The sequence below is a fragment of the Erpetoichthys calabaricus genome, chromosome 3, assembly GCF_900747795.2.
Source record: "Erpetoichthys calabaricus chromosome 3, fErpCal1.3, whole genome shotgun sequence".
Lineage (NCBI taxonomy): Eukaryota > Metazoa > Chordata > Cladistia > Polypteriformes > Polypteridae > Erpetoichthys > Erpetoichthys calabaricus.
Genome location: NC_041396.2, coordinates 52700536 through 52727391, shown reverse-complemented (window position 1 = coordinate 52727391; position 26856 = coordinate 52700536). Strand labels below are relative to the sequence as shown.

The following is a 26856-nucleotide window of genomic DNA, read 5'->3' as shown; positions in this document are numbered from 1 at the left end:
TGGGACAATGCTAATATTCTACGTTTCTTAAGTGACTAATTTGTGCAGCGACTGCCAACAGGATCAGATTTTGTTTTAATCATTTATCATAAAGAAGGAAGTAAAGTTGGAGAGGTCATATTTTTAGGTATAGATCTATCTATCTATCTATCTATCTATCTATCTATCTATCTATCTATCTATCTATCTGTCTGTCTGTCTGTCTGTCTGTCTGTCTGTCTGTCTGTCTGTCTGTCTGTCTGTCTGTCTGTCTGTCTGTCTGTCTGTCTGTCTGTCTGTCTGTCTTAATTGGATGCCTTTATAAAGGATGACTTACAAAAGCAACTATGATACACATATTGTGATCGATTTCAAAGTAAAACCTTAATATGCAATAGGGAACAAAAGTTAAAGTAGAGCACGAGAACTGTAGTACTTTACTTCTGCTGCATAACTGCATACTGTTATGAAGTTCTGAGAAGACATTATATGTGATTTAACAAAATAAGTAACATAATCATTTTGCAAACTATGCAGAGAGCAAAGTATTACATAACAGATAGTCTATTAATAATTATCTCCTGTTCTTTTTAGTTGCTCTGAGATTCAATTAAAGCAAACTTTAATTTTGTTTTTCCTTTGTGTTCTTTTAGTACCAAAGAAGCTTCTGGAGGAAGTGCAACCAAGACCGACAAACTACCAGAGCCTGAACCTTCCTCAGCACCCCAGATCCTTTAATCCAAACATTATAGGAGACGGGGTGCTGTCAGATGTGCCTACTCGTATAACTTCAGAGAGGCTGCCAGGTAATTTTCCTTTCATTCTTTGTTTCTTTCACATATAAATTGTGAAATATAGAATTAATTATGAACTGGTTCCCCGTCATGCCTAAACATAAGCTCTAGCAGTGCCACAACCTGAACCTGATTAAATGGATTGAGAATGTTATAGCAGTGAGGTGATTTTTGTGCCTTTTTTGTCTTTTAAAATCTTATTAAACAGCAAATGAACTGTATACTTTAAAACACATTTAAACACTAAAGATGTTCTGTTAGTCAATAGCCCGTGTTTTATTGTTAAATATAGTTAAATATTTTATTGTAATACTGAGTTTTGATGTGGTTATTCTGTCAGTAAGCTTATTTACTTTTTAATTGGATTAGAAAGATTTCCATGCCCATTATATTATACATTGGTTACCACTTTAAATCCACCATCAAATGCCAAGTGCCAACGCGATCCTTTAATACTGTGTCACATAAAAAAAATACAAATATATTTTTTGGCGTCATGTACTTTGCTTAATGTGAGGTCTAGCAGAAATGGCTAGCTTGCATTTTGACTGATTATGCTTTTGAAAGCCAGATTAATTTTATTTATATTTGAGCATTATTCATATAAGCACAAAATCTTTCTTGCAAGTGTTGATTGTGTTTCAGGCCTGTTCTATATCTGATGACCTTTTTATGTTATGAGAAGTGCAGCAATAAATCATAGAAGAATTAATATATGTGAATAGCTAGTGTCAGTAGTTTTAGAAGTATTATTAGAAATATGTGTATGTTAAAATAGTATGCTGAACATTTAAAAAAGTATGGAATATTGCACAACATATACACACATTTCTAATAATACTTCTAAAACTACTGACACTAGCTATTCACATATATTAATTCTCCTAATACACTAAATTATATACTAATACATTTATATATAATCGAATTGAATCTAATCTAATATAATATGATATATTAAATGTAACCATCAGGGTATGCTGGCTGAGATATAAAATAATATTAATCAACTCAAAGAAAATCCATAAAATTATGTTAAAGTAGAAAACTGCAAGCATCTTCAAAAAGCACCAGCAATGCAGCTTCAGAAAACAAGAAGAATCATCTCACATACCGTAGATTAAGTCTGATATGTAAGAAAACTGTATGATACTGTATTTAGAAGTACATGTAAGTAAAAGCATATGGTAGGCAATCTTCAACTCTTGTTGCAAACTCTTCATTAATTTAATGCCAGTCTTTTTGTTATTAAACTTTTATTTAATATGACAGCTATCTGTGTGCTGTCCAAAGTTAATAAATATGTGACAGTTACTTTTGTCAGAAATTTAGAAAGAACTTACCGTGATGTTTACTGCACGTTTCTTTAAATTCACTTGTCAAGAATTTAAAATTCTTTATTTCTTCTTTCTTTTAAGCAGAAAGTCACAAATAAGGTGGATGTCAACTTTCTAAATAGCAGGGATATTGATGTTGTGTGTTTGTTATTAAATGACTGCTTCTAATAAACAATTTTAAACCAAAACAAAGCTGAAGCAATGAGAATGTCACAAGACCATTTTGTCGACTTTGCCAGAGAGTTAAGATACAGCCTGGAAGGAACTGCTGACCCAGCCCAGTAACAGATCAGAGTATCCAGTTAAAAGGCCCATCCATAAAACAAACCCTCACCCTCAGTTTCCTGACAATAAGGCAAAATACACAAATTAGCTGTATTTAAGTTTAACTACGTACGTATCCATTTTCTTTACTCACTTTATCTGGCAGAATGTTTGAATATCCAGATATTTATATTTCAGATCTTTATAAAGATCCATGTGCTGCTTTCTCTTTGTCTTACTTTCAATAATGCAACTCTGACATTGCTGCACCATCGACTTCACCACTTTTTCTAGAAAAGTGCATCCATTGAGAAGTTTCAAAGCGGGCAGCATTTGCCTTCAGGTTTACTTCTTTGTTTTATGTTTATTACTTATGTGACACTGCCAGCACTTGTCTGTTTCCTTTCTATATTTTCTGTAGCATCAATGCTAAATCGGCCGTATGGTGTACTTTTCAACCTATGATGGACTGGCACCCTGACCAGGGATTGTTCCTGTCTTGAAACTGGTGCTTGCACAAGTGGGTTTAGGAAATGGGTGGATGGATTACGATGGTGGCAGGTGGTATTGCCCCTATTGTGTGACTTGATTGTGTGCTGCTTGAGCACAGCGCTCAGCAGTCCTTTGCATGTTTCTTAGGTGTGTGATGTTACCATCGTCAGTGTTCTAAAAGGGGCAGGTCTGTGACAGGTGAGTTGTCAGTTTTGTGATCTTTTCTTAGAACTGCTCAGTGGCATCTTTGTGATGTTAATTGCTGTGCTTTTCCAGAAGGGTACTATTTATCATATTTGTTACTGCTACTTATCTTTTGCGTTTATCTTGTATTATACGCTTCTTTTGTCCTTCCATTTTGTGTCCTGATCTTTTGTATGTGATGGTTATCTGCTTCTTTGAGCAATTTAGTGTGAGGGCTGGCTCTAGCACTGTGAACGCTCTTCATTGGGTACCCATTAGTTTTTTCCCTTGTGGGTCAGGGATTGCTGCGGTGACAGTGCATGCTATCTGGCTGCCCCCTATAAACAAATAATGCGCAACAGCAAACCTTTTTTGTTTGCCAACTGGCAGCTAGCATGAAAATAAAGAAATATTATTTATTAATGATAAAAATGTAAATGTTTTAAATTGATACATCAGCCTTTATAAACAAGTAACAGGACCTGCCTATACGGAAATTCCATGCAACCACCAACAAACAATGCTTGGCAAGTGCAATAATATATTTTAAAAATTAGATCACCGAATGCATGTTTCTTTTTTTTTAGTAAATGTCAGACATTAATCATTTTTCACACTGAGATGGTTGCAAGACAACAGAAGAATTCAAATAAAAGTAAAACAAGACAAAACAAATGCGGCATTGTTGGTGCACAGCCTCTTAAAAGCTCTACAAAACCAACAGGTTGTCTGCACCTTCCCTTCCTATTCATGACCACCTACAACCTTCACCAGACCAATCTGGGTGACTGCAGCATGGCCTCCTAAAATATATTTCCATATGCTTTATTGTACTTGATGGATTTGATCATTTGCTATGTATTGATTTTCAGTCACTGGATTTCTGCTGCTTATTTTTAAGTTCTCCCATATTCTGCTATGTTTGTTTTTTTCAAGTATTCGTCTGGATCCACTAAAGTGTTGCTTTCCTACCTGTCTTCCATCTTCCAACTCCCAGAACACTTAACTGAAAGCAACTGTATACATCCTATTATGTGAATATTTTCTGGGTCTGGGATTATTTACAAACACTGCAAATGTATTTATGCTATAGTAGGCCCAGGTGGCTTGGCAAAGTAAACGAATTTACTGAAAGTAGTTTGTCAAAGTGTTTGAATTGGATAGTGGATCTTAACTGTGACAACGGTTTAAATAAGTGTCAAGTATTTATTTATTGACCCTTATATGTTAGTGCAGTTGAAAGATCTTGAAGATAATGCTACATAATCAGGAAACCAACCTAACTGAGACGTATGGTTAAGAAGGAAGTATTGTCTTGTAAGAGTTTGTTAACATATGCAAAAACTAGACAGACTTTAAATGGGAGTTGTTTTAATTTTATTTAGCAAAACAAATCAGCCAACAGGGTAAGCAAGTTTTACTTGACAAGAATTCTTAAAGTAAGTTCAATAATGGTAAATACAAATTTTTTGATAAGTCAATCATTCTTACAATAAGGAAAAACAAATTTAATGTCATGATATAAATCATTTTCACTTTCTTAGGTTTCATTTTTTGCAATGTACTTAATAACAAGCTATCTTTAGCTTAGCAATGTGATTGGGAAATACAGACTAGGTGGCCTGTTTTTTCAACAGAAAAGAAGTGATGACAAAGACTAAATATTTTTCAAATAAGAGAATGACAATGGTAGAAACACGTATTTAGTTGCTGTTAATTTAACTGCAAGGATTGTCAGTGAAGAGTGAAGGTATTATCTGTTTCACAAATATTTGTGAAACTGAGGGTGTCATCTGACACTTGCTAGTGTATGCGTTCTACCATTTCAAACAGTAAATGTCACCGTTTATTTTGCAGAAGAGAAAAAAGCACGGAAAAAAGCTGGGGTCTATTCAATGGAAGAGAAGCCTTTACTGCCCCCTTTGGATGAGACTAGAAGGAGAATGTTAAATAACAGCATGGAGTCCAAGCCCATTGGTACAGAAATGGCACTGTTAAGCAACATACTTGCTGCCTATTCTTTCATTCTGGGTAAGTCTGCTTTTTCTATCATGCAGTACTTTATACAGCGTGAAATAAAATTATTTTTGACACATACAGCAGCTTTTCATTAAAAAATAAAAAGTTAATTGAAAGCAAATTAAAAAAAAACTTTGGATTTATCTAGTTCTTAGTTATTTCTTAGTTAATTAGAAATCCTCAATACTATAAAATGATGAGCTCTCTCAGTGCTGGAATATGGTGAAAGAGCTCTGTTAAAAGGAAATGTGCAGATTTAATAAGATTTTATGCTCATTCATTTAATGTACAGTGAGTATACTTGCCCTGTTTATACATTCCAATACTTGCCTCTTCTTTTAAGCTTTTTTTTTGTATTATATCTTGCTCTAAAGTTTTTCTTTAATTTCTGTTGTCTTTTTAAAAGTAAGTGAATTCACTTGCATGTGTATTTCATGTATGAGAAATATGCTAAATAAGAACTGTAACATTTTTTTCATCTGCTGAAAATATGAATCTGATTAGACACATGCAGATTATTGAACAGGTCAGGTCAGGTTGGGGAGCATGCACTGGTACAGTGTGTTGCCGCACCCACCACGTGACTAAACAGCTTGGGATTCCAGTTAGCAACCCCCAGGCAGACACGCGGTCCAGTTCCACCCTCCGGAAATGACCCTCTATCTGCTGCAGATCAACCTCGGGGAATCGTGCCACATAGCCATAGTACCATAACTGAAGCTCCCTCACAGTGCAGGTAATGTGCGTCATTCGGGACTCCATGAGCAACCAGTCGTTCAACACAAAGTCAAACCAGCAGTACCCAAGGATTCTCCAAAGAGACACAGTAGGGATGGAGTCCAGTCTCAGGTCACTGGATAGCATCCATGTCTTACAACCATATAGCAAGACAAGGAAGCATAGGACTCTAAAGACTTGGACCTTTGTCCTTTTGCAAAGATATTGGGAGCGCCACACACCCCTTTCCAGCAACCTCATTACCCCCCATGCTCTCCCAATCCATCTACTGACTTCATAGGAGTAGTTAAAACAGACACGAATGACGCGGCCAAGGTAAGTAAACCTCTCTATGTGGTCGACACTCTCTCTGCAGACAGACACACTGCAGATGGCTGTGCCCAAGAGGTCATTAAAGGCCTGGATCTTGGTTTATATCCAGGACACTCGCAAGCCCAGACACTCAGCCACTGGACCCCATGACCCTGCCCAACACCCAGTCCATGCAAGCATTGAACAGGGTAGGAGCAAGAACACACCCTGACGAACACTAGAACCCACTGGGAAGAATGCAGAGGATTGTGTATTTATTATTACTTCTAGTTTTATACAGGAAAACATAACAGTTAAAGGTATATAGGGTATAATCAATTTAGTAATGCAAAAATGAACATACAGTTTAGGTGGACTGGCAGTGCTAAACTGGGTTTTGGTGTGCGTTTGTTTGTGTGCAAGTGTGTTCATCCTGTGACTGCCTGGCAGGCCTCGGCACTGACTGTTCCAATGCTGGCTGAAATAGGCTCACATGACCTTGCTATGGATAAATGGATTTAGGGGATGGATGAATTGATTAATAAAATATCTATCTATCTATCTATCTATCTATCTATCTATCTATCTATCTATCTATCTATCTATCTATCTATCTATCTATCTATCTATCTATCTATCTATCTATCTATCTATCTATTTAAATTACAAGACAATCTGATGAAAAATTAGATGATGTGGCTTGAACCAATAGAAGTTGTTACACTTTTTAAATCATTCCCTTTCATAGCACAGCATTATTAAACTGCAATTTATAAGAAATAGGAACTTAACATATTAAATTTGGGAAATGAAATATAATAAAAAAGTATTATAACAATGGGCTTGCTTTGCTCAAGCTGATTTACCTTGTGTGATATCTGGGTTTTTTGAATTACTTCACAATTCTGTTTTCCAAACTTTGCTTTAAAGAGAAGAGGCTATAGAAAATAATTTTTAAAAACTTAATTTTGATATATATTGTACAATCAGTCAAACATATGATTAATTAAACACAATTAAAATTAAGATTACAGAATATAATGTAGTCTTTTTTAGATGACAAACTTGACTTGCTGAGATAGGATTCTGTTTTTTTTTCTGAAAGAGTGAATATTTTCTAAAGAAACACCAACACTGTTACCTGATTGTTTTCCCCACTAGATATATAACAGTTTATATGAAGATATTTTTATTAAATTACTTTTGATCCCTATGACCAATATAGCAGATTCAACAGGCAGCATTTTGATATATTGAGGACTAGCCATTACACTCATTTTCTCTTTCCTAGGTAGTTACTATTGTACAAAAGTAGGACGTAAATACAAACTAGCACAAATTTAACAGACAATTGTATGACTGACAAAATAGTGGATGCCGTATTAATAAGTGAACAGACTTGTAATCATTCACATTCAAAATAACACAATGTATTTTTCCTTGTCACCTTCAAAAATGATGTCCTACCTTTGTTCACATTTTCTGCAAAGAATCGTACCATTGCAATGCTATCTCATGTCTGCTAATACAAGTATTGAATGAAAGACCAAAACAATTTATATTCCTGAAAGATTAAGCATGATCAGAGTATGAAAAAAAGTAGCACTGTGTCTATATATGATCTAGTCCAGGGGTGGGCATAGTTAGTCCTGGAATGCCGCAGTAGCTGCAGGTTTTTGTCTTTGCTACAGATATACTGGTGCACACTTCCAGTTTTATAGTAACTGGACTGCCTTTTCTCTGAGGGCTGTGACTTGATCAAAACTGACTAGTAAACGTCAAAATCATTTAATGCAAACATGACACCAAAACTGTGACTGGGAATTAAAATAACTACTGTATGTATCATGCGCCAAAGTAAAGTCTCTTCGTTGAGTGCAAAACTTTAAGGAACAGAACAAAGGAAAGAAGAGAACGTCAGTTCTTTACAACAGTAGTGGATGTCTGCAAGGTGTATGCAGTTACAGGTTTTTCTTTCTTTCTCTGACAAGCAAAATAAACGCAGGCTGTTACATGGTAGACTGCTCTGAAAAACAGAATTCAGAATTACTCTTTTGGTTTTAAGCACTTTGGTGACAAGGGAGGGCAGAATGCCAATAGCAATGTACATCATGCCTTACTTTAGTGAGCAGATGCTGTTGTAGCAACATCAGAAATCGAGGCAGCTTAAGTCAGTTTAAGAGAAAGAGTTCAATGATTCATAATCAGCTGCATGCATCATTTGACACCGGCTAAGGGCAGTAAAATATCTGTACTGCATGCCTTCTTAATAGGTCTTGAAGAAGATTTCTCCATGTTTAATTTACTGTATATAAATGTTTCTGGGGATATTAACACCACTAGGTACTGCTCATTTATGATTTCCACATTGATCAATGGACTTCAGCCAGCGTATGGTGCAGACACTCCTTTGTGGTTTATCTAATTTAGTATAATCAAACTTAAAAAAGACGGACTCAATGCCATTATTGATGTAATTATGTATACCGTATGCCTTAAGATGTCTCTAAGGTAAAATATCAGAAGGTGCAAGTAGGGTGATAAAGATCTTGTCAGTTGAATAAAGTAGGCACACTTTCGAAGCATTTTCATGAAGGTGAATTTTCATTCTTTTAAATCTTTGCCAAGATTTAGTGTTTCCAAGAGTAATAACCAACAAAAAAAATCAGAAGCATTAACTAATGCGGATTGATCTCACAATGTTAAAGAGGCACTGATGTAAACCGACCATTGCCAGTGCCCACCAAAATGGCATAAGAGACCAGACACTAAATGATGTGTTTAATGTCAGATTTCACAATCTGTTTGGGTGAGACTGAATGGGCTTATACCTAATGGTACACAAGTATTCAAGTATTTATTTAGAAAATACATTCTGCCATGGTATAGCTTTTTAGTTCATTTTTATTTCCTGTTGTCTCATTTGGTTTATTAAACCAATAGGATTTGGTACACAGCATGAGAGGCACCCCTGCTTATCATGACCTTGCATAATAATGCAGATGATGTATGCACTTTTTTCTCATGCAGGGACTATTTTTAAACGAATAAGTATGAAAAAAAAAGTCAAACTCTGTTGCCAAGATGGAAAATTATCTCAATGTTTTTCTTCCCACTCAAAAAGAATTACTCAGTGTTTTTTTTTTCTTTTACATTTTTTAAGCGTTGGGCAGCTAGCCACAAAAACTGAGATTTGCAGAACTCACAAAGGAAAAAGGAAATATCTCATTCATTGATGTTACAGGAAATGGCAAAGATTTATTAAATTATTTACTCCATTTAGAAAGTTATACGTTTTCTTAAGTGACTTGCCACATGTGTGATTCTGGGATTTTGAAGGTTACTTAAAGTACAAAATACTTTTTTTTGCTACCGGCTATATTTTTTTTTCTTGGTTCGATGTTCACTGTTCAAAAACTGTAGCAGTGTTAGATTTTCACAAAAAAGATTTCAGTGAGGAAAGAAAGGAGGAATGTTCTTACATTTTAAATAAAAACATATATATTTTTAGAAAAGCATCAAAGATGGTGTACACTACATACACTTTCTACCTTGAGTATGCAGCTTAGGGTTGCTGGGAGTTGGGGCCAATGTTGGCCACACTAGGTGCTAAACAGGAACTAACAGTAAACAGTCACTCAGTTTTACAAAATAAGTTGATTGCTTGGGTTGAACCTGTGACCTTGTGCTTTACTGTTTAACCACTTGACCCCTCGGGCACTCTGCTTTCCACACGCACTTATACAAAATGAGAGATTTCTGTTTCTTCAGATGGCTATCCTTTTAACACTTTACTGTGGCCCTTAGACTTAGTTGTTGCGATATGACAGCCATCCTACTGTTCTCACTTGTGGGAATACCTTGATTCAGGTGTTTAGGAAATGATACAGTGAACAGTATTCATAGTAAGAATACTTTTGTGAATGATTTAAGTGTCACTGTCTCCAAATTGCTTTTTAGTTTATAAATGAGTACACATTAGTTAATTCCTCTAATTATTTATGATATTTTTTTACCATTTCTGCTGGTAGATTTCTTTTAAATGAGCTTGGCAGCATCACACAGGTCTCCACACACATTTGAAGTTTTATTTAAATGGAATCAACAGATTATCTGTTCCAGTCTTTCAAAACTCAGAAGACATACTGTATTTAATAATAATAATAATAATAATACATTTTATTTATACAAGGCACCTTTCAGAGAACTCAAGGACACCGAACAAACAATAAGTAAATAAATAAATAAAAGACACAATTATAAACAACTTAAAACATCAGAAAATCTAAAAATTAAAACCAAACAAAACCACTACAATCAAAAGGAAAAAGAAAAAGCCATTTTGAACAGATGTGTTTTAAGTTTACATTTGAAGGATGAATATGATTTGATATTTTGGAGCTCCGCAGGTAATGAATTCCAGAGCTTGGGAGCAGAACAGCTGAAAGCTCTGCTCCACATGGTGGTTAGCTGGGCGGGAAGGACGGTCAGATGGGTGGAGGAAGAGGATCTAAGGTTACGGGATGGAATGGCAACATGAAGAAGGTGAGACAGATATGGAGGGGCGAGGTTATGGATGGCCTTGAATGTTAATAGCAGAATCTTAAAATCAGTACGAAACTTGATTGGGAGCCAATGAAGCTGCTGCAAGACCAGAGTAATATGGTGAATAGATGGGGTTCGAGTGATGATACGTGCTGCAGAATTCTGGACTAACTGAAGCTTATGAAGAGATTTATTAGGGAGACCAAAGAGGAGTGAATTGCAGTAGTCCAGTCGAGAAGTGACAAGACAGTGAACAAGAATGGCAGTGGTATGAGGAGTGATGGAGGGGCGAATGCGATTAATATTACGTAGGTGGAAGTAAGCAGACCGGGTGATGTTATTAATGTGACATTGGAAAGATAGAGTACTGTCGAGGATGACACCCAGACTCTTGACCTAAGATGATGGGGAAACAACAGAGTTATCAATAATAAGAGAAAGATTATTGGTTTTGGATAATGATGATTTTGAACCAATGAGGAGAACCTCAGTTTTGTCACTGTTTAATTTAAGAAAATTCGAAGAAAACCAGGATTTAATTTCAGAGATGCAGTCAATAAGCGAGGGTGGTGGAAAAGAGGAAGTGGGTTTACCAGCAAGGTAGAGCTGGGTGTCATCAGCATAACAGTGAAAATTAATGTTATATTTGCGAAAAATATTGCCAAGGGGAAGAAGGTAAATAATAAAAAGAAGAGGCCCCAGGACAGAGCCCTGGGGCACACCAGAAGTAACAGCGGTGGGTTGGGATGTGAAAGTTTTAAGCTGTATGAACTGAGTGCGGCCTGAGAGGTAGGATCTAAACCAATCAAGTGGAGTGTGAGTAATGCCAATCAAAGATAGTCTATTAAGGAGAGTGGTAAGACAAATAGTATCAAAGGCCGCACTCAGATCAAGGAGGATGAGAATAGTGATTAGACCAGAGTCAGCAGCCATAAGGAGGTCATTGGTAATTTTAACAAGTGCCGTTTCTGTACTATGAAGAGGGCGAAAACCAGACTGGAACTTTTCATATAGATTATTGTGAGATAAGTGGGTGTGGAGTTGGATAGCTACTATTTTTTTCAAGAATTTTGGAGATAAAGGGCAAGTTAGAAATGGAGCGAAAATTACTGAAATTAGCAGGATCAGCACCAGGTTTTTTTAGTATTGGGGTTATAGCAGCAGTTTTAAAAGATGAGGGAATAATACCAGTAGTAAGAGAAGAGTGAATGATGGCAGAAATGAGAGGGACTAGAGAGGGAAGGCAGGCTTTAACCAGAACTGTAGGCAGGGGGTCCAGCTGACAAGCAGATGACTTGGATTTGCAGATGAGATCTGAGATTTCAGAGGAAGTGGGAAGCTGGAAAGAAGAGAAAGAGTGAATAGGCGAGTGTAGTTCAGAAGGAATACAGAGAGGATCTGGTCCAAGGTGCTGATGTATCTTTTGGATTTTCTCATTGAAAAAAGACATAAGAGAATTACAGAAGGCAGTTGAGTAAAGGTGAGATGGTAAAGAGTCTGGAGGTTGTGTAACATTATTAAGTAAAGAAAACAAAGACTTGGTGTTACCTGTATTACAAGTAATTAACTGAGTGTAATAATTATTAATTTGTTGTCCTATAATTTGTTTTCAGCCTCGTAGCAGCATGTATGACTTTTTGACTGTTGTTTTAACTCCTTTCCTTAAAGAACATTTTGCCTTATTTTTGTAGTGAATACGCAGGGAAGCAGCAGTTTTAAGAAGGATGGAATCAGGAGATGGAATGTTAATAGTAATGACAAGCCAAGGTCGAAATTGGGAGGATGAAATTCAAATAAACAATGGTCAGCGTGTGAGAAAAACTCATAATTCTTGAGAGGTAGCAACAGAGTCAAACACCAGAATGTTTCGCATAGCCAAAGCCAAGATGTAAGACAAAGAACAGAAAACAATTCATAGCCAGAGAGATCTTGAACAACAATTGAGCTAAAGCTTTAAGTTTTAAATTTAGTCACACACTTGGACAGTAAAGGAGTGTATGACACTGATATATACAGTATATATATATATATATATATTATATAAAAAACACTTGGGACGAGACGAGACGTGACTTTCTCAGAGGGATACTTTAATGTCCCGCGAGACGAGACTTTGTGCCAAGAGATTTAACCACACTGGGGGGCCAGAAAAAGACAAAAGTAGATGACAAAGCAGAACATCGCAAAGAATTCAAAAATGTTGGCGCGATACACATGCAGAACAGCTTAGAGATAATGGAAGTAGGAAAATTCAAAAGACTCGGAACAGCGAAAAGAGTTCGCATAGTGTTTGAGGATATCTGGAGGAGAAGAGAGACAAGGCAGTGAGACAACAGGACAACTGCTGTACAGGCTTTTAAACATTCGAAGCGCCGCACGAGATGCAGATCACGCAGCACGATAGCAGCAACAAGCTAGCAGCTGATCGAGCAAAGAGGAGGTAAAAAAAAAAAACTATTTATTTCCCATTGTATCACCATTTAAGAGGTGGTTTTGGAGGATCGACGCGTCTCCTTGGGGTGCGTTCAGCCCCCCTCTTCACAATGGCGTGTAGCACAAGTGGGGGGGTTGGCAAGCGAAACGAGCAGGGGGCAAAGCCCCCTAGTACATGTATGTATATATATATATATATATATATATATATATATATATATATATATATATATATATATATATATATATATGTGTGTGTATATATTTGTAGTTGGAGATCCACAAAGGGAGAGAATGAATCACGTATCATAAAGTAGTTTTTATTCCTGAGCTTTCAGCTCCTGCCAGGAGCCGTCATCAGAGGATAATGATTAGACATACAAGAATCAAAGGCAATATATGCTGGGTTCATGTTCATGGCAGTTTGACATCTGTGGCAGAGCGACGGGCGCTCAGCAGGCTCCTGTCAATCATGGAGAATCCACTGCATCCACTAAACAGTGTCATCTCCAGACAGAAGAGCAGCTTCAGTGACAGACTGAGGAGATTGTTCCTCCCCCAAACTATGTGACTCTTCAATTCCACCCAGGGGGGTAAACCTTAACATTATTCAAAGTTATTGTATGTTTTTACCTACATTTTTATTACTCTTTAATTTAATATTGTTTTTTGAATCAGTATGCTGCTGCTGGAGTATGTGAATTTCCCCTTGGGATTAATAAAGTATCTATCTATCTATCTATCTATCTATCTATCTATCTATCTATCTATCTATCTATCTATCTATCTATCTATCTATCTATCTATCTATCTATCTATCTATCTATCTATCTATCTATCTATCTATCTAAATGTCTGTTAATGGCAATTTCGTTTGATAGCCAAGATTCAGCCAGCTCCCTGGCACTTTTTGTACGTGATTCATTCTCTCCCTTTGTGGATCTCCAACTGCAAATATGCAAACCATATCACAAACCTTCGCTTCCATATATATATATATATATATATATATATATATATATATATATACACCAACGCAGTAAGCATATCACATGTCACATACCCTTGCAGCAGGCTGCCAACCCAGCATTACCAGCAGCTAACAATGGTGCCACCAGTGCTAAAAAGGAAAATGTTGCCTCTGGAAGACATATTTTAAAATTAATGTCTTCAAAGGCGACCAAAATCAAAAAACAGAGCAGACTATTATTTTTTTTTACTCTAAAACCTTGGAAACACTACCTCCATTATCTTTAGAGGCCAAGGAAATGGCTGTGAAGAAAATAAATGAATAAAAAAAAAAAAAAAACAAAGTCCAGATCATTGTGACAATTGGAGTCATTTCCAGCAGCCTAATTCTCGGTGTTACATTTGTTCCTGTTTCACTTCATTCACTTCATTTGTGATTGTTTTTTTCATGATTCTGTACCACAAATCTTCTGTCCAGCCCATGGAGCTTAACACTTTACCGCAATCAAACCTTCACATTCCTGAACCTACATGGTTGTATCATACCGCTAGCCATGCCATCTGCTCTCAGCTAGGGACCAATTAATGTTAAATTTAGCAGTTTACTTAGTAGCAATCAGAATGCTGCCATGTATTCCCCATGGAAAAAGTTTCACCACAGACTTCTTTCATCTGGGAAGTATTAAGGAAAAATATGTCAGCACTAGGCATGTGATCTTTTGTTGTCAGGTGTCATCAGATAAATTCCTAGCACAGCAGTGTCATTACTAATTTAAAGTATTGTACTGGAACATTTAGAACATACAGTATGCTGAAGAAATAGTGTGTGTGGTTGGCCATTACGGCACCACCAGGTGGGCTCACATTCCTTGACCTGAATCATCTTGGCTACTTTGCAAACCCCATCACATTATGACACCAATTAGTGAGGATGCTCTCCTTGCTGGTCTCCATGGTCTTTTCTGTGAGAACATCAGAACACATACACTATATAGAAAGTCTTCTTATGTCAAACCTTTTTGAAAGATCTACCTTTTCATGCTTATTGAAAGCCCAAACAGGGAGACACCCTTGTAGTTTTTACATTGTGTATGCTAACCTTCAAACCCCACTAATCACTACAGTGTAGAGGCCAATGAGCCATCCATTCATTGATTTTTAAACCTGCTTAAATCATTTCTGTATTGTGGGGTACTGGACCCTCTTTCTAGTAGCACTGAGTGCAAAACAAGAGCAAAGTCTAGATGTGGTTTCAGTAAATCGCTGGGCAAAATTACACACACTCACAAGCACACACACATCCTTACACATTCCAGGTATCTTGCCCTTTTTCCAGATATTTTACTCCTAATCTCTCAGTCTAATCTCCCAGATTTCTTGGCAGAGCAGCCTGACCCTTAATAGTGCTGATCAGCGATATTCGCTAAAGCGTCTTTCACAGTGAAATTGCTGGGTCCACCTGGGACCTTGTTTTCCCTAAACATCAGCCATGCAGTCAAGCTTAGACATTTTTTTTCCTTTGCCCACTGATGCTTTGCAAGGCCAATGTGACATCAGCAGATCTTAGGAGCCATGTTGGATGGGGATGTTACTACACAATGTGTGCTAACTGTCCGATTTACATTGTGCATGCGCGAACTTTCACACATGCATGACGCAATAGTACTTCACACTTCACAACACCACTGCCTGATCTGCTTCACACATGCATAAATAATTTACGGGGTATACACACAGGCATGATGTCACTACCCAATCAGTACTAGCAGACGGATTTGCACGTTTGAAAAAAAAAAAACAAAACATGCAGTATTTTCATTTGATTATCTGACAATAATAAGAATATTATGAAAATACATTCTTGTTCTGCATAGATTTATTGTATGTTGTATCTTCACTGCTGGATGTCTGTGTAGTGCAGAACAATGTTGGCATATAATGCCGACCCCTTGAACAGGCTCAGTGGGTGTTAGTTAGTCCAGTGATAGGAGCTCTGGAGACTTAGAAAGAGATAAGAATTTGGAGGCATGATGGTGCAGTGGTTAGCACTGCTGCCTCACAGCTCAGGTTAGATTTTTGGCCACAATCATAATGACAGAAGCTTTCCTAGCCCTCGGGTACACTTAAAAGGCCATTGCACCATTGTAATCTACTCAGAACTAGTTCCCCATTGACATCAATGCATTTCACCAAAAGTTCCCAACGATAGCAAGTTCAGTGGGTTTCACTCACCCTTAGCAGAGCGACTACTCTTTATTGACATCTGGTTCGTGTTGGAAGTGACGTATCTGTGTAATTCTTCTATCTAGATTTCTGAGAATTTGTAAGGCATGTCTCTTTCTTTTTGGAATCTCCGTCGCTAAAATGCCAAGTTCTAGTCGAAGGAGTGTTTGCCCCATAATGACATTTAGCATTACTCTTTGGATGTTCTGCTCACCCATTTGTAATTATTTCCTGTTTTGTTTACAGAGAATCCTGAGCGAGCCGCCTTATACTTTGTATCTGGAGTGTGCATTGGCCTCATCCTCACTCTTTGTGCGCTGGTTGTGCAGATCTCCTGCAGAACAGATTGTAGAACTGTCCCTGTCAGGAAGCAGCAGAAGCACATAGACAGTGACAGTGACAGCAGCGACAGTGACAGCAACTGGGACACTACTTCAGATCTGTCAGCACGCCGCCATCGGCGCTTTGAGAGGACTTTGAACATGAACGTTTTCACATCTGCCGAGGAGCTGGAGAGAGCACAGAGACTTGAGGAGCGAGAGCGAATAATTAGAGAAATCTGGATGAATGGGCAACCAGATATTCCAGGGACCCGGAGTTTGAACCGTTATTACTGACATGGCAAGATTCCAAAAAACTTTTTTTGTTTCCAATGGACCTTTTGCTTTTCACTTTGGACATATAGCAATTTGCCAGAGCCTTACTGACTTTGCAGGGCATTAAAAGAGGGCAATAATTTGTAAGCTTCAATCAGTGAGTATAAGCTTTTCAGTGGAAGCTGAAGATTGTATGTAACTTAGAGCCAGGCTCACACAATTGAAGCACTGTTTATACGACACATTTGAAATGAGAAACAGCTGCTACTCACTGCACTGACTGGTTTGCCATTGTTTATTAACAAAGTATGAGGATCTTATGAATTCCCATGCAACCATTAAACAAATGATAAATTATATGGTCAAATATGACAGCCAGCAATTGGATTTTTAGAACATGGGCAAATATGGTATTAATTTATGTCATCTGACTAAGTGTGGATGTATTTGGTCATAGTTAAACATTTTACACGGGCCCTTTCCTCAGTGTAAGATCTTGTACAGGTATCACAGTTATGGATTGCTGTTCCTGTTTCAAGCTGTCGGTTGTTTATATGTGAAAAGGACAGCGACATGTCAAATAGCAAACCTTGGGCTTCTGATTTTCAGACGTTGTAGATCAGCACAAAGAGCACAAGTCATAAAGCCTCTGTATGCCGTATGTCTGCGCACGTGTGGGACTCTCACACTGTCACACCCCTCCTGTATACCTAGAGGCTTACGTCTGTGTGAGTCTATGGTAACGAAAATACGCATATATGTCACGCACGTCCTCGAATGGTGCTCCTTAACGTTTAAAAAAATACAGAAAAAAGTACCCATTACCATATTACGTTCTGCTAGCTATTTCCAGATATATAAGTTAGTATATCTTAGTTTTCTGTATGTCTTAAATTTAATGAAAATATGTAAATCAATCAGAACTTCATTAAACGGTTAAAGCATATTGTAATTCCCATTATATTAGCAGTTTAGTTTACATTACTATAAAGTCATCCACTTTTAGTGCTAATTTATAATTCAGTATTGATTTACTATTGCCCCTTTCATAGGTAGCATTTCATAATAAAAACACAAAAAAGGTCTTTACAGGTTGTTAGGGCTTGGCCTGCACTCCTCCTCCAGCTGCTCATTTTGTGTCCAGTTAGCTCCCAGCCCCTCATGGCAGTCAGGATGTAATCGGGTGGCAGTCGTATACAACAAGGCGCCTGACTGAGACTGTTCTCTCTAGCATGCTGCACGCAGACCTGCGCATCTTGAGGATTCTTCTTTTAATCTTTTTGAATTGACTTTTGTCTTGTACCTTTTTGGATACCTGTTCCTATTTGCCTATATGGTAATGACTATTTCCGGGTTTCACTTTGAATTGCAGACTTAAATAAATGCTGATTGCTTTGCTGTTTTCTCCATCCCACTTTAGAAGATGGCTCATCTAGATTTGTACGTCTACCAAGGTGTCCTTTACAGGGCAGCGTGCCACACTGTCATTCACTGCCAATGTCAAACAGAGGTACAGCAAATTGCACAGCACTGCCCGTTACTGCTGGCATACAGGAACATGCAAAGGTGTCTGAAAAGGCACAAGGCAAGAGCAAAGCCAAAGACCAGACCAGGCCCGAGTGTAGAATCGTCTTCTTTGTTAGTGCACTCTGCCTGAATGAAGAGCCTCAGTCAGACGCTTCTGTTTGTATGATTTGTGCCTCCCATCACATGACTGTCGTCTGACACTGAAGGGTTCATCCAAACGGAGTGCCTGTGGACCTTTGGAGAGTTTAATAAGTCTGTTTAAAGAGATTCACCACATAAAGGCCTTTCATGACAAACATATATTGGGAGTCGTTTTGTTGGGAAATTGAAATATGAAAGCAAAACTTAGTGCTCATTTTCCCGAGTATAGTCAAACTGCTGACATATTACCGACCCTGTTGAAGTACTTTTTAACCAATGAAGCTTCTGCACTACATGAAGAACACTAATGGAAGTCGAAAGTAAATTATTTTACTTTATCAGTGCACAATACTATATTTCGAATTGCATAGTTTTAAATGTTCATCTAGAATACAGAGAGTAAGTCAAAGAGTTCAGAATTTGTGGTTGTCCCAGTTGAGAGATGCCTCTTGGCTGCACACAAGCCGCATCTCACTCATGCCAACCAATTTTACTTTCACCCTAGAATATTTTTGTCTCTTATTCTAGAAAAGTAAGAAATAGAGTGCAGTGTGTGAGTAAAATTGGTAAGTAAACAAAGTTGTTTCAAAATTCATTATGGAATAAACATAATCTTGTACTTAGGCATGGTTAAATATCAGAAGTATCAAATAACAGGAACAGAAAAGCCGAAGCCATGCTTTTACAGATCTAGACAGTTTGTACACAAAGTCACAGCAGCCTACAGACAAAGCCTATTTTTTTATTTCAAGTTTTGTTATTTTTGTAAACCATGCTCCACAGCGGTAAAGCTTTGACTAGCACCTCAGGGATGAAATCCAAATATTTTATTGTTATAATTTTTTTCTTTTTTTAATGAAGGTGATAATACGGTGCTTGAGATGTGTCAGCATTTAAAAAAAAAAAGTACTTAAAACCTCAAAGAGGTCAATTGTTGGAGTATTTCTAAAAATCACACACAATGATGTGCCTTTATTATTCTGCGTGAATTATGAAACATGGATATTAGAAATCTGCTTGGAACACTGATGGGGCTAAACAGCTTGGACTAGGAGTTAAACAGAATCAGTTACAGGTGGTGTACCGTTGAACAGATCCTTAAGAAATATGATGACACATGTGACTGTCTTGGTTTTTGTCAAAAACGTGAACTCTGAGCTGCAGTTCTTTCTTCTCCTTAAATCAAAACACAGTGGAATCCACTTTTGGTATACAAAGGTATCAAAGTGCTATGTAATAAATACACAGATATTTATACAACGAGTTACCTTTCTCTTCCTTCTGACTTTCAGATTGTTTTAAAGCAGCCAACACGAGTGTTAAGATACTGTTTTTTAATAAAACATCTAAACTAATTACTGCAGTTCCCTTTCTTTAAATAAAATGACTCAGTTTTGAATATGAAATGTTTTTTAAAATCATAAAAAATGAACTAAAGTTTGAGTGTCTTTGCAGGTTTAAAGAGTTTGGACCACCTTCATCATTTAGCTGGGAATTCCAGTGCAATAAAGTCAAGAAAATGCGTCCCCATCTGAATAACAACCAGCTGGTGTCAGCAAGAGAAAGAGTGCTGTCAAGTCGGTGTGACGTGAAGCCGCTCACCCGCCTTAGCACAGTGGCCTAGGTGGAGCCAACATGACTTCATGGGGACTGATTTATCATCGTTTGAACACTTCAGCTAGTTTTCAGCTTATATAGAAGGTACACTTTTTCAGTCTGATAATATATACAAATACAAGAAAAATCACTTGTCCTGTGGAGTCGCATCCACTTTGGTCAAGTTTATGGTACATTTAATTTTGTAAACATCATTGTAGATGAGCCATCAAGGCGACTGATGATATGACAAAGTCAAACATGCATGAGGTTACATATACAGTATAACAGAAAAAATAAATTTAGATTTTGAAAAATAATGATCTGGAAAATCCTTCCAACGCAGTGGTGAAAATGACAGACTCTACACAAGGACTTGTCATGGCTTCCTCATCTGTTATGCCACGTAAACCGTCATTAAAGAAAGCTCAGTTATTTCTCCTATGTGATTTGTTACTGCGGTATCACTAAGGGAGGGGTATCGCCTTTTTATATCATTTCACTATATCTATATAGTTTCAGGTTATGTAACATGCCGCAATTACAAAAGAACTTATTCCAACAAGGGCAGCACAGTGGTGCAGTGGGTAGCGCTGCTGCCTCACAGTAAGGAGACCTGGGTTCGCTTCCCGGGTCCTCCCTGCGTGGAGTTTGCATGTTCTCCCCGTGTCTGCGTGGGTTTCCTCCCACAGTACAAAGACACACAGGGTAGGTGCATTGGCGATCCTAAATTGTCCTTGGTGTGTGTGTGTGCCCTGCGGTGGGCTGGCGCCCTGCCCGGGGTTTGTTTCCTGCCTTGTGCACTGTGCTGGCTGGGATTGGCTCCAGCAGACCCCTGTGACCCTGTGTTAGGATATAGCAGGTTGGAGAATGACTGACTGACTGAATACATTGAGGCGACTTTATACGATCTTCCATTAGAGTGATATTTTTAAATGGAAGACAGGTTGGTGGAGATTGATTTATCTCATAAGTTGAATTAGAAAACTTTAAATGAGTCCTGGATTATATCTATCTATCTATCTATCTATCTATCTATCTATCTATCTATCTATCTATCTATCTATCTATCTATCTATCTATCTATCATCTATCTATCTATCTATCTATCTATCTATCTACCAGGTGAATTAACATTGTAAGCACAGACAATTGTGACCACATCGCTTTGGATTTGACAGAAGGTGTTCTGAACATACAGTATCAGAATGGCTGCCTGTGGTGTAGGCAGGCTTTAAGAGTCACTGCCTTCTGTCGATAAATAAAAGAAAACGATGACTTTTGACTGTCACCTTGACCTACTGTACTTAAATAACATGTTGTCAGCCTTAATAAAGTTGGCTAAATTTGCACATTCCCACCAATTTTCATCAGCTTTCTCAGCTTACTTTAGTGTCCTTCCATATTCCAGCACACATTGAGTCGATTGGTGAACAGATTTTGTATGTGAATGAGCCATTCAAGCCAACAAAGCTTTCAATGCCAGCTACCTAATTTCTCCAGAATTAGTCACGTTAAGCAGTTCCATTAAATCCTACTCTGTGGCACACTTCTTTTTAAATTATTCCACGAGTCTGTGGTTTACCTTATTCAGTCTTTTGTCATATTCCATACCTCACAGTCCTGAATTCAGCATAATCATTCCTCTCTAGAGCTGTGTGTGTTTTTGTTTGTAACCCAGAAACCCAAACTGTCCGCAGTACTCCAGGTGAGGCTTCACCAGTGTGTTATAAGGCGTAACTTTGACGTGAACTTCACACAAGGATCTAAACAACTGATAGCAGTGAGTGTCCACCTCTGTATTAAAGTGTCATTCACCAAAATGGTGCCCCATCTATGTCTAGCATCTGTCTATCTGTCTCGCTGGGATTTGCACCAACCCTCTCAACCTTGAATTATACCAAGTTGTCCAGTCAACCATAATCCCCTACATTGATGTTGTCATACTATTTCTCCTTTGATGTGGAAAGTCTAGGCCCACTGAAAGCAGTCCAAGTTTTTTATCCTTATAAACTAGAAGAGATCACAGCAGGGGTCTCAAACTCCGGTCCTGGAGGGCCCCAGTGGCTGCAGGTTTTCATTCTAACCCTTTTCTTAATTAGTGCACCATTTTTACTGCTAATTTAAAATTAATTCAAAAGAATTTATTGACTTGTTTTTTAAGGTTTGTTCCCCTGAATTTCTTCATTTCATTCCTTAAGTGGCACCCAAACAGAAATGAAGTATGAAGTGAGTGAGCCAACAGAAGACCAGCTAAGTCAGGGCCTGAAACTCCAACCAATGTCACTCCAAGCAGTTACTTATTAAGGCGCAGAGCCTTGTCGTTAATTAAACCCGCTCTTTAATTCCATTCCTTGTTGCTGATCTCATTGTGCAATAAGCAGACATTTCAGAAACTGTTGATTTTCTCCTTTCTAAGAGCTCTGTTAAAATGTTTTGTGGACCTGAGCAGACCAACATTCCTGAGACCTTCACATTTCTTTATTTTCAGATATTGTATGATCAACATAGTTTGCTGGTCTTGTTTTCTTTCATTTTGTATCTCATTATTGTTTGGCGGGCGGCAAGGTGGCGCAGTGGTAGCGCTGCTGCCTTGCAGTTAGGAGACCTGGGTTCACTTCCCAGGTCCTCCCTGCGTGGAGTTTGTATGTTCTCCCCGTGTCTGCATGGGTTTCCTCCCACAGTCCAAAGACATGCAGGTTAGGTGCATTGGCGATCCTAAATTGTCCCTAGTGTGTGCTTGGTGTGTGTGTGTGTGTGCCCTGCGGTGGGCTGGCACCCTGCCTGGGGTTTGTTTCCTGCCTTGCGTCCTGTGCTGGCTGGGATTGCCTCCAGCAGACCCCCATGACCCTGTAGTTAGGATATAGTGGGTTGGATAATGGATGGATGGATGGATTATTATTTGGCTGCTAATTCAGGAAAAAAAACATTAAGGAGTCTGACCCTTCAAGAGCAAGTCAAATAAAATGAATTCAAAAGAAGTTAATTAGCAGCAAAAAACTGGTCACTAATTAAGAAAAGGGTTAGAATGAAAACCTGCAGCCACTGCAGCCCCCCAGGACCGGAGTTGGGGACCCCTGGATTACACTAAAGGGTGAGAGAACTGACTGCATATTTGTGAGCTTGAAAGTGATATGAATAAGTGAGCAGAACCATACAAGTGAGTTTCGTAATATTTTGACTGTCGTTATTACCAGTTTTAACTATTTAACAACTTTAAGGTGAAATATATTGTTGTGATTCTGAAAAAAATGTAAATGATTCTTAATGATTTTTTAATGTACCAATTGGTCCTCATCTTTGTTAAATTTTTACTTGTCTTAGCATAAAAAAGTTAATCTCTGTGTGCGATGGGGGGTTGTTATATACATTAGAATACACTCGATGTTTTAATTATGCAAACATGCAAGGCAGAGTCAAGCAGAAAGTGTGACTTGCGTAATTCGGGTGACGGTTGAGAAAAGAGTACATAAAAACAAGAATACTTCAGTGAAACAAGGCCATCCGAATGTGCTGTAGTAGTGTCCGTGTTCAGTCTTGTTCAGCTGGTGGTGGCTCTACACCCATGAGAAAGCAGAAAAGAAAAAACAAAGAACTTCTTCAGAGAAGACACGTGGGAATCCCTGAGCAGCAGATCCCCTCTGCCAGCTGGAAATGAATCAGCTGTGACTACAGACGTTTTCTTGAACGTTGGCTAAAGTCGTTTCCATATAATTGTCATCATGTCCTTTTTTGTTTCCTAAATGTACTCTTTTTGTCTTTTGCAGTCTGTTAAGGTGAGTATTTAAATGTCCATTTTATTATATTAATGTTTTCATTGGAGTGTTGTTCTGTAATGGCCTGTGTTATTTCATTTCATCCATGACTTATGCCAGCTCTGGTCAGTCTTCACTGATCTAATGATAAAGCCATTAGGAAACGGTTGTTTGCAGGTTTACCATTAATATGAAGTCCAATTGGGTAATCATAATCTAAGCTGGCAAAGTGGACTTTGACACATTTACAATAATCAGTTTACTAATTGTTGTTTGTACACAGCCTTTGTGCCAGCGTACGTCTGCGTCCCTCTTTTCAGTTTAATCACATTTGCTACGTCCTCAGTGATCTTACACTCATCTAAGAAAGTCTCTACGTTTTGGGTAACTGGTATCCTCTTAGAAACTGCATTCTAGTAATAAAAAAAGAAGTTAACAAATTAAGAAGAATTTCTCACCAGATGCATTTACTAAATAGTGACTTGAATACTTACGCAATCAATTATTGTGTGTTTTATATTTGTAATTAATTTAGATCACTTTGCAGAGGCCAGTTTTCACTTTGAATTTCTCTTGATCACTGTCAAAAAAGCCAAATGAAGTCTACTGTAATTCAACATTGTATAACAGTAAAAAGGGAAAACTTCCAAGGGGCGAACACATTGTATTGGCACTCAGGTTGGCTTTCTTGTACAGAACTTATACTACACTGTGTGGGTCAATAGTGTGCCAGCCAGTACCATCTCTCACTGCATGTTAATCTTTTAAACTTTCAATATTTGTGATTACCACAATAAAAATCTGTTCAGTTGTTTGGCTAAACATTTCAACCGAATGCCAAAGGCTGTATAGTTAGCATGTATGCTACAGTTAATTCATTTTGAGCATCCTTCACAAGAAAAGATCTGATCAGAAAACAGTACAATTGCCCCCAAGAATGTCCCGTTTTGTACTTTAGCAAAGTGTTCCATTCAGTTTCACAACTTGTTGCTTGTATCAATAGCTCTCTGTGTTGTGAAATATCTTCTAACCACTGGGTGAACGTTGTTGTTCAACAGCTTTCCTCTGAATTTGTCTTCTTTCTGAAGCAGGGCCTTTATGGTACCGTCAACAGCCGCCCATCATTACTTCAAAAAAAACAAAAACCTGTCTTCTCTTATTTTTAGCCTCTCTTTCTGTCTCTCATAATTCAGCCTAAAAATTCTCCTGTTGATTTTCTTTGAGTGGCCCAGTCGAGGCCCAGGCTTAAACCTCACAGAACATCTGTGGAGAGACCTGAAGATGGCAGCTTACTGACACGTCCCATCTAATCTAATGGATCTTGAAGGGATCTGCCAACAAAACTGAAGTAAACTGTCCAAACTGAAGCTGTAGCGCTGAATTAAGTGTCTGCATCCGTGCATGAATGTGAGATTTCAGTTGTTTGCTTTTTAGTATATTTGCAAACCTTTCTGAAAATGTTTTCACTTTGTCATTATGGGTTATTAATTGTAGATTGATGGGCAAAAATGGCAAATTTATCCATTTAAAATTAAATGTACAACAGAATAATGTGTGAAGAGGTTTAAATATTTTATTAATCCACTGTACTTTCTGAATCGGCTTTTTTTTAACACAAGCCAGGATGGGCAGAACACAGTCACACACACATGTCTTTAGGATATGGCAAGAAAGCAGAGTACCTGAGGAAAACCCAAGGCGGAAGTGCAAACTCCACACAGACAGAGACTAGAAATCAAACTTGGGTTCCTGGGGCCATAAATCAGCATCACTAAAAACTACGACACCATCCTACCCTATTTAGAAAACATCCGTTCATTTCCTGAACCTGCCATTGGATTCTGGGGAGCTGGGCCTATCCCAGCAGGAGAAACCAGTTGTGGATGGGAGACCAGTCCATCAATGAACACACTTGCTCTTAACTTTTACTGGGACAGTTTAGTGTTTCAAATCAGCCTAATATTTTTGTAATATCAAATAAGAAAACAGTGTGCCTGGCGAAAGTAATGTAGAAACTCCACCGAGACCGTGTCCACTCAAATCAGCCAAGCTCTGAGGTACAGTTCAGTTAGAGAGGTTTTTGAAAAAAATAAAAAATATGATATTGATGAAATACAATACTCTCCTTTACTTTCTTCAAGAAATTGAACTTTCAGTAATAATGTGTTGGATTTCCATTCAGTATCAGTGCAGGGTCTGCAGAAATCTTTTACAGTTGAATGAAGACAGGAGCCAATCCCAGCTACTATAGAGCGCCAGTCCATCACAGGGTGAACACTCACCCCAGTCATACACTATGGTCAATTTAGTATCACCAGTACCACATGTCTTTAGATGGTGTGAGGAAACTGGAGCCCCCAGAGGGAACCAACAGGAGAACATGCAGACTCCACACAGAGAGGACCCAGGACATGAACCCTGGTCTCCTTACTGTGAGGCAGCTGCGCTACCACTGTGCCACCATGCCACCCATAAGTAGAGGTTCATTTTTGCATTGTATGCTTATTTGTTCTTGCATGTAATCAGTGATTTCAAAAGAGCCTTAACTGTACACATGAACTTGATCTGACTCAATGACAAAAAGGAGAGACATCTGGAAGACTGAAATAAAGTCACATTAGAGAGCAGCTTACACAAACATGGAAACACGCAATAAACCCCCTGCCTTTGTCCGATTGTGCCCAACTTGTTTTAATTTCCATCAGCCTTGCAAAACTCTGTTAGCTGTTCTAAAACATACAGAGTCTGTATTGTTATCAGACTCGCCGAGAGTCCACCCAGTCAGGGAAAGGTCAAAGATCACCTTTGAAGTGTACAAGGAAAAGGGAACGAATCCGGCTATTGCTTGCTAACTTTCAGCCAGCTGAACTCGAACCTCTGCCTCATAGTTCATGAAATCTTTGTCTGGCAAAACTCCCAACTGAACATTGTCATCTGTTTAAAAAGCTGCCTGTGGTATCATCAGTGGAACACT

At 38.1% G+C, this 26856-nt stretch overlaps 1 protein-coding gene across 1 annotated transcript in view; it reads left to right on the top strand.

Annotated features, from left to right (window-relative positions):
- The window catches only part of LOC114648032 (protein eva-1 homolog C), a 284216-nt gene extending 264330 nt beyond the window's left edge, over positions 1–19886 (top strand). Inside the window, exons 6-8 of the mRNA XM_051925580.1 lie at positions 633–785; positions 4907–5080; positions 16514–19886. Of these exons, the coding sequence (XP_051781540.1) occupies positions 633–785; positions 4907–5080; positions 16514–16884 (698 nt within the window). The 3' untranslated portion in view covers positions 16885–19886. The remainder of the gene's footprint in view (positions 1–632; positions 786–4906; positions 5081–16513) is intronic.
- Positions 19887–26856: the final 6970 nt, after the last annotated feature.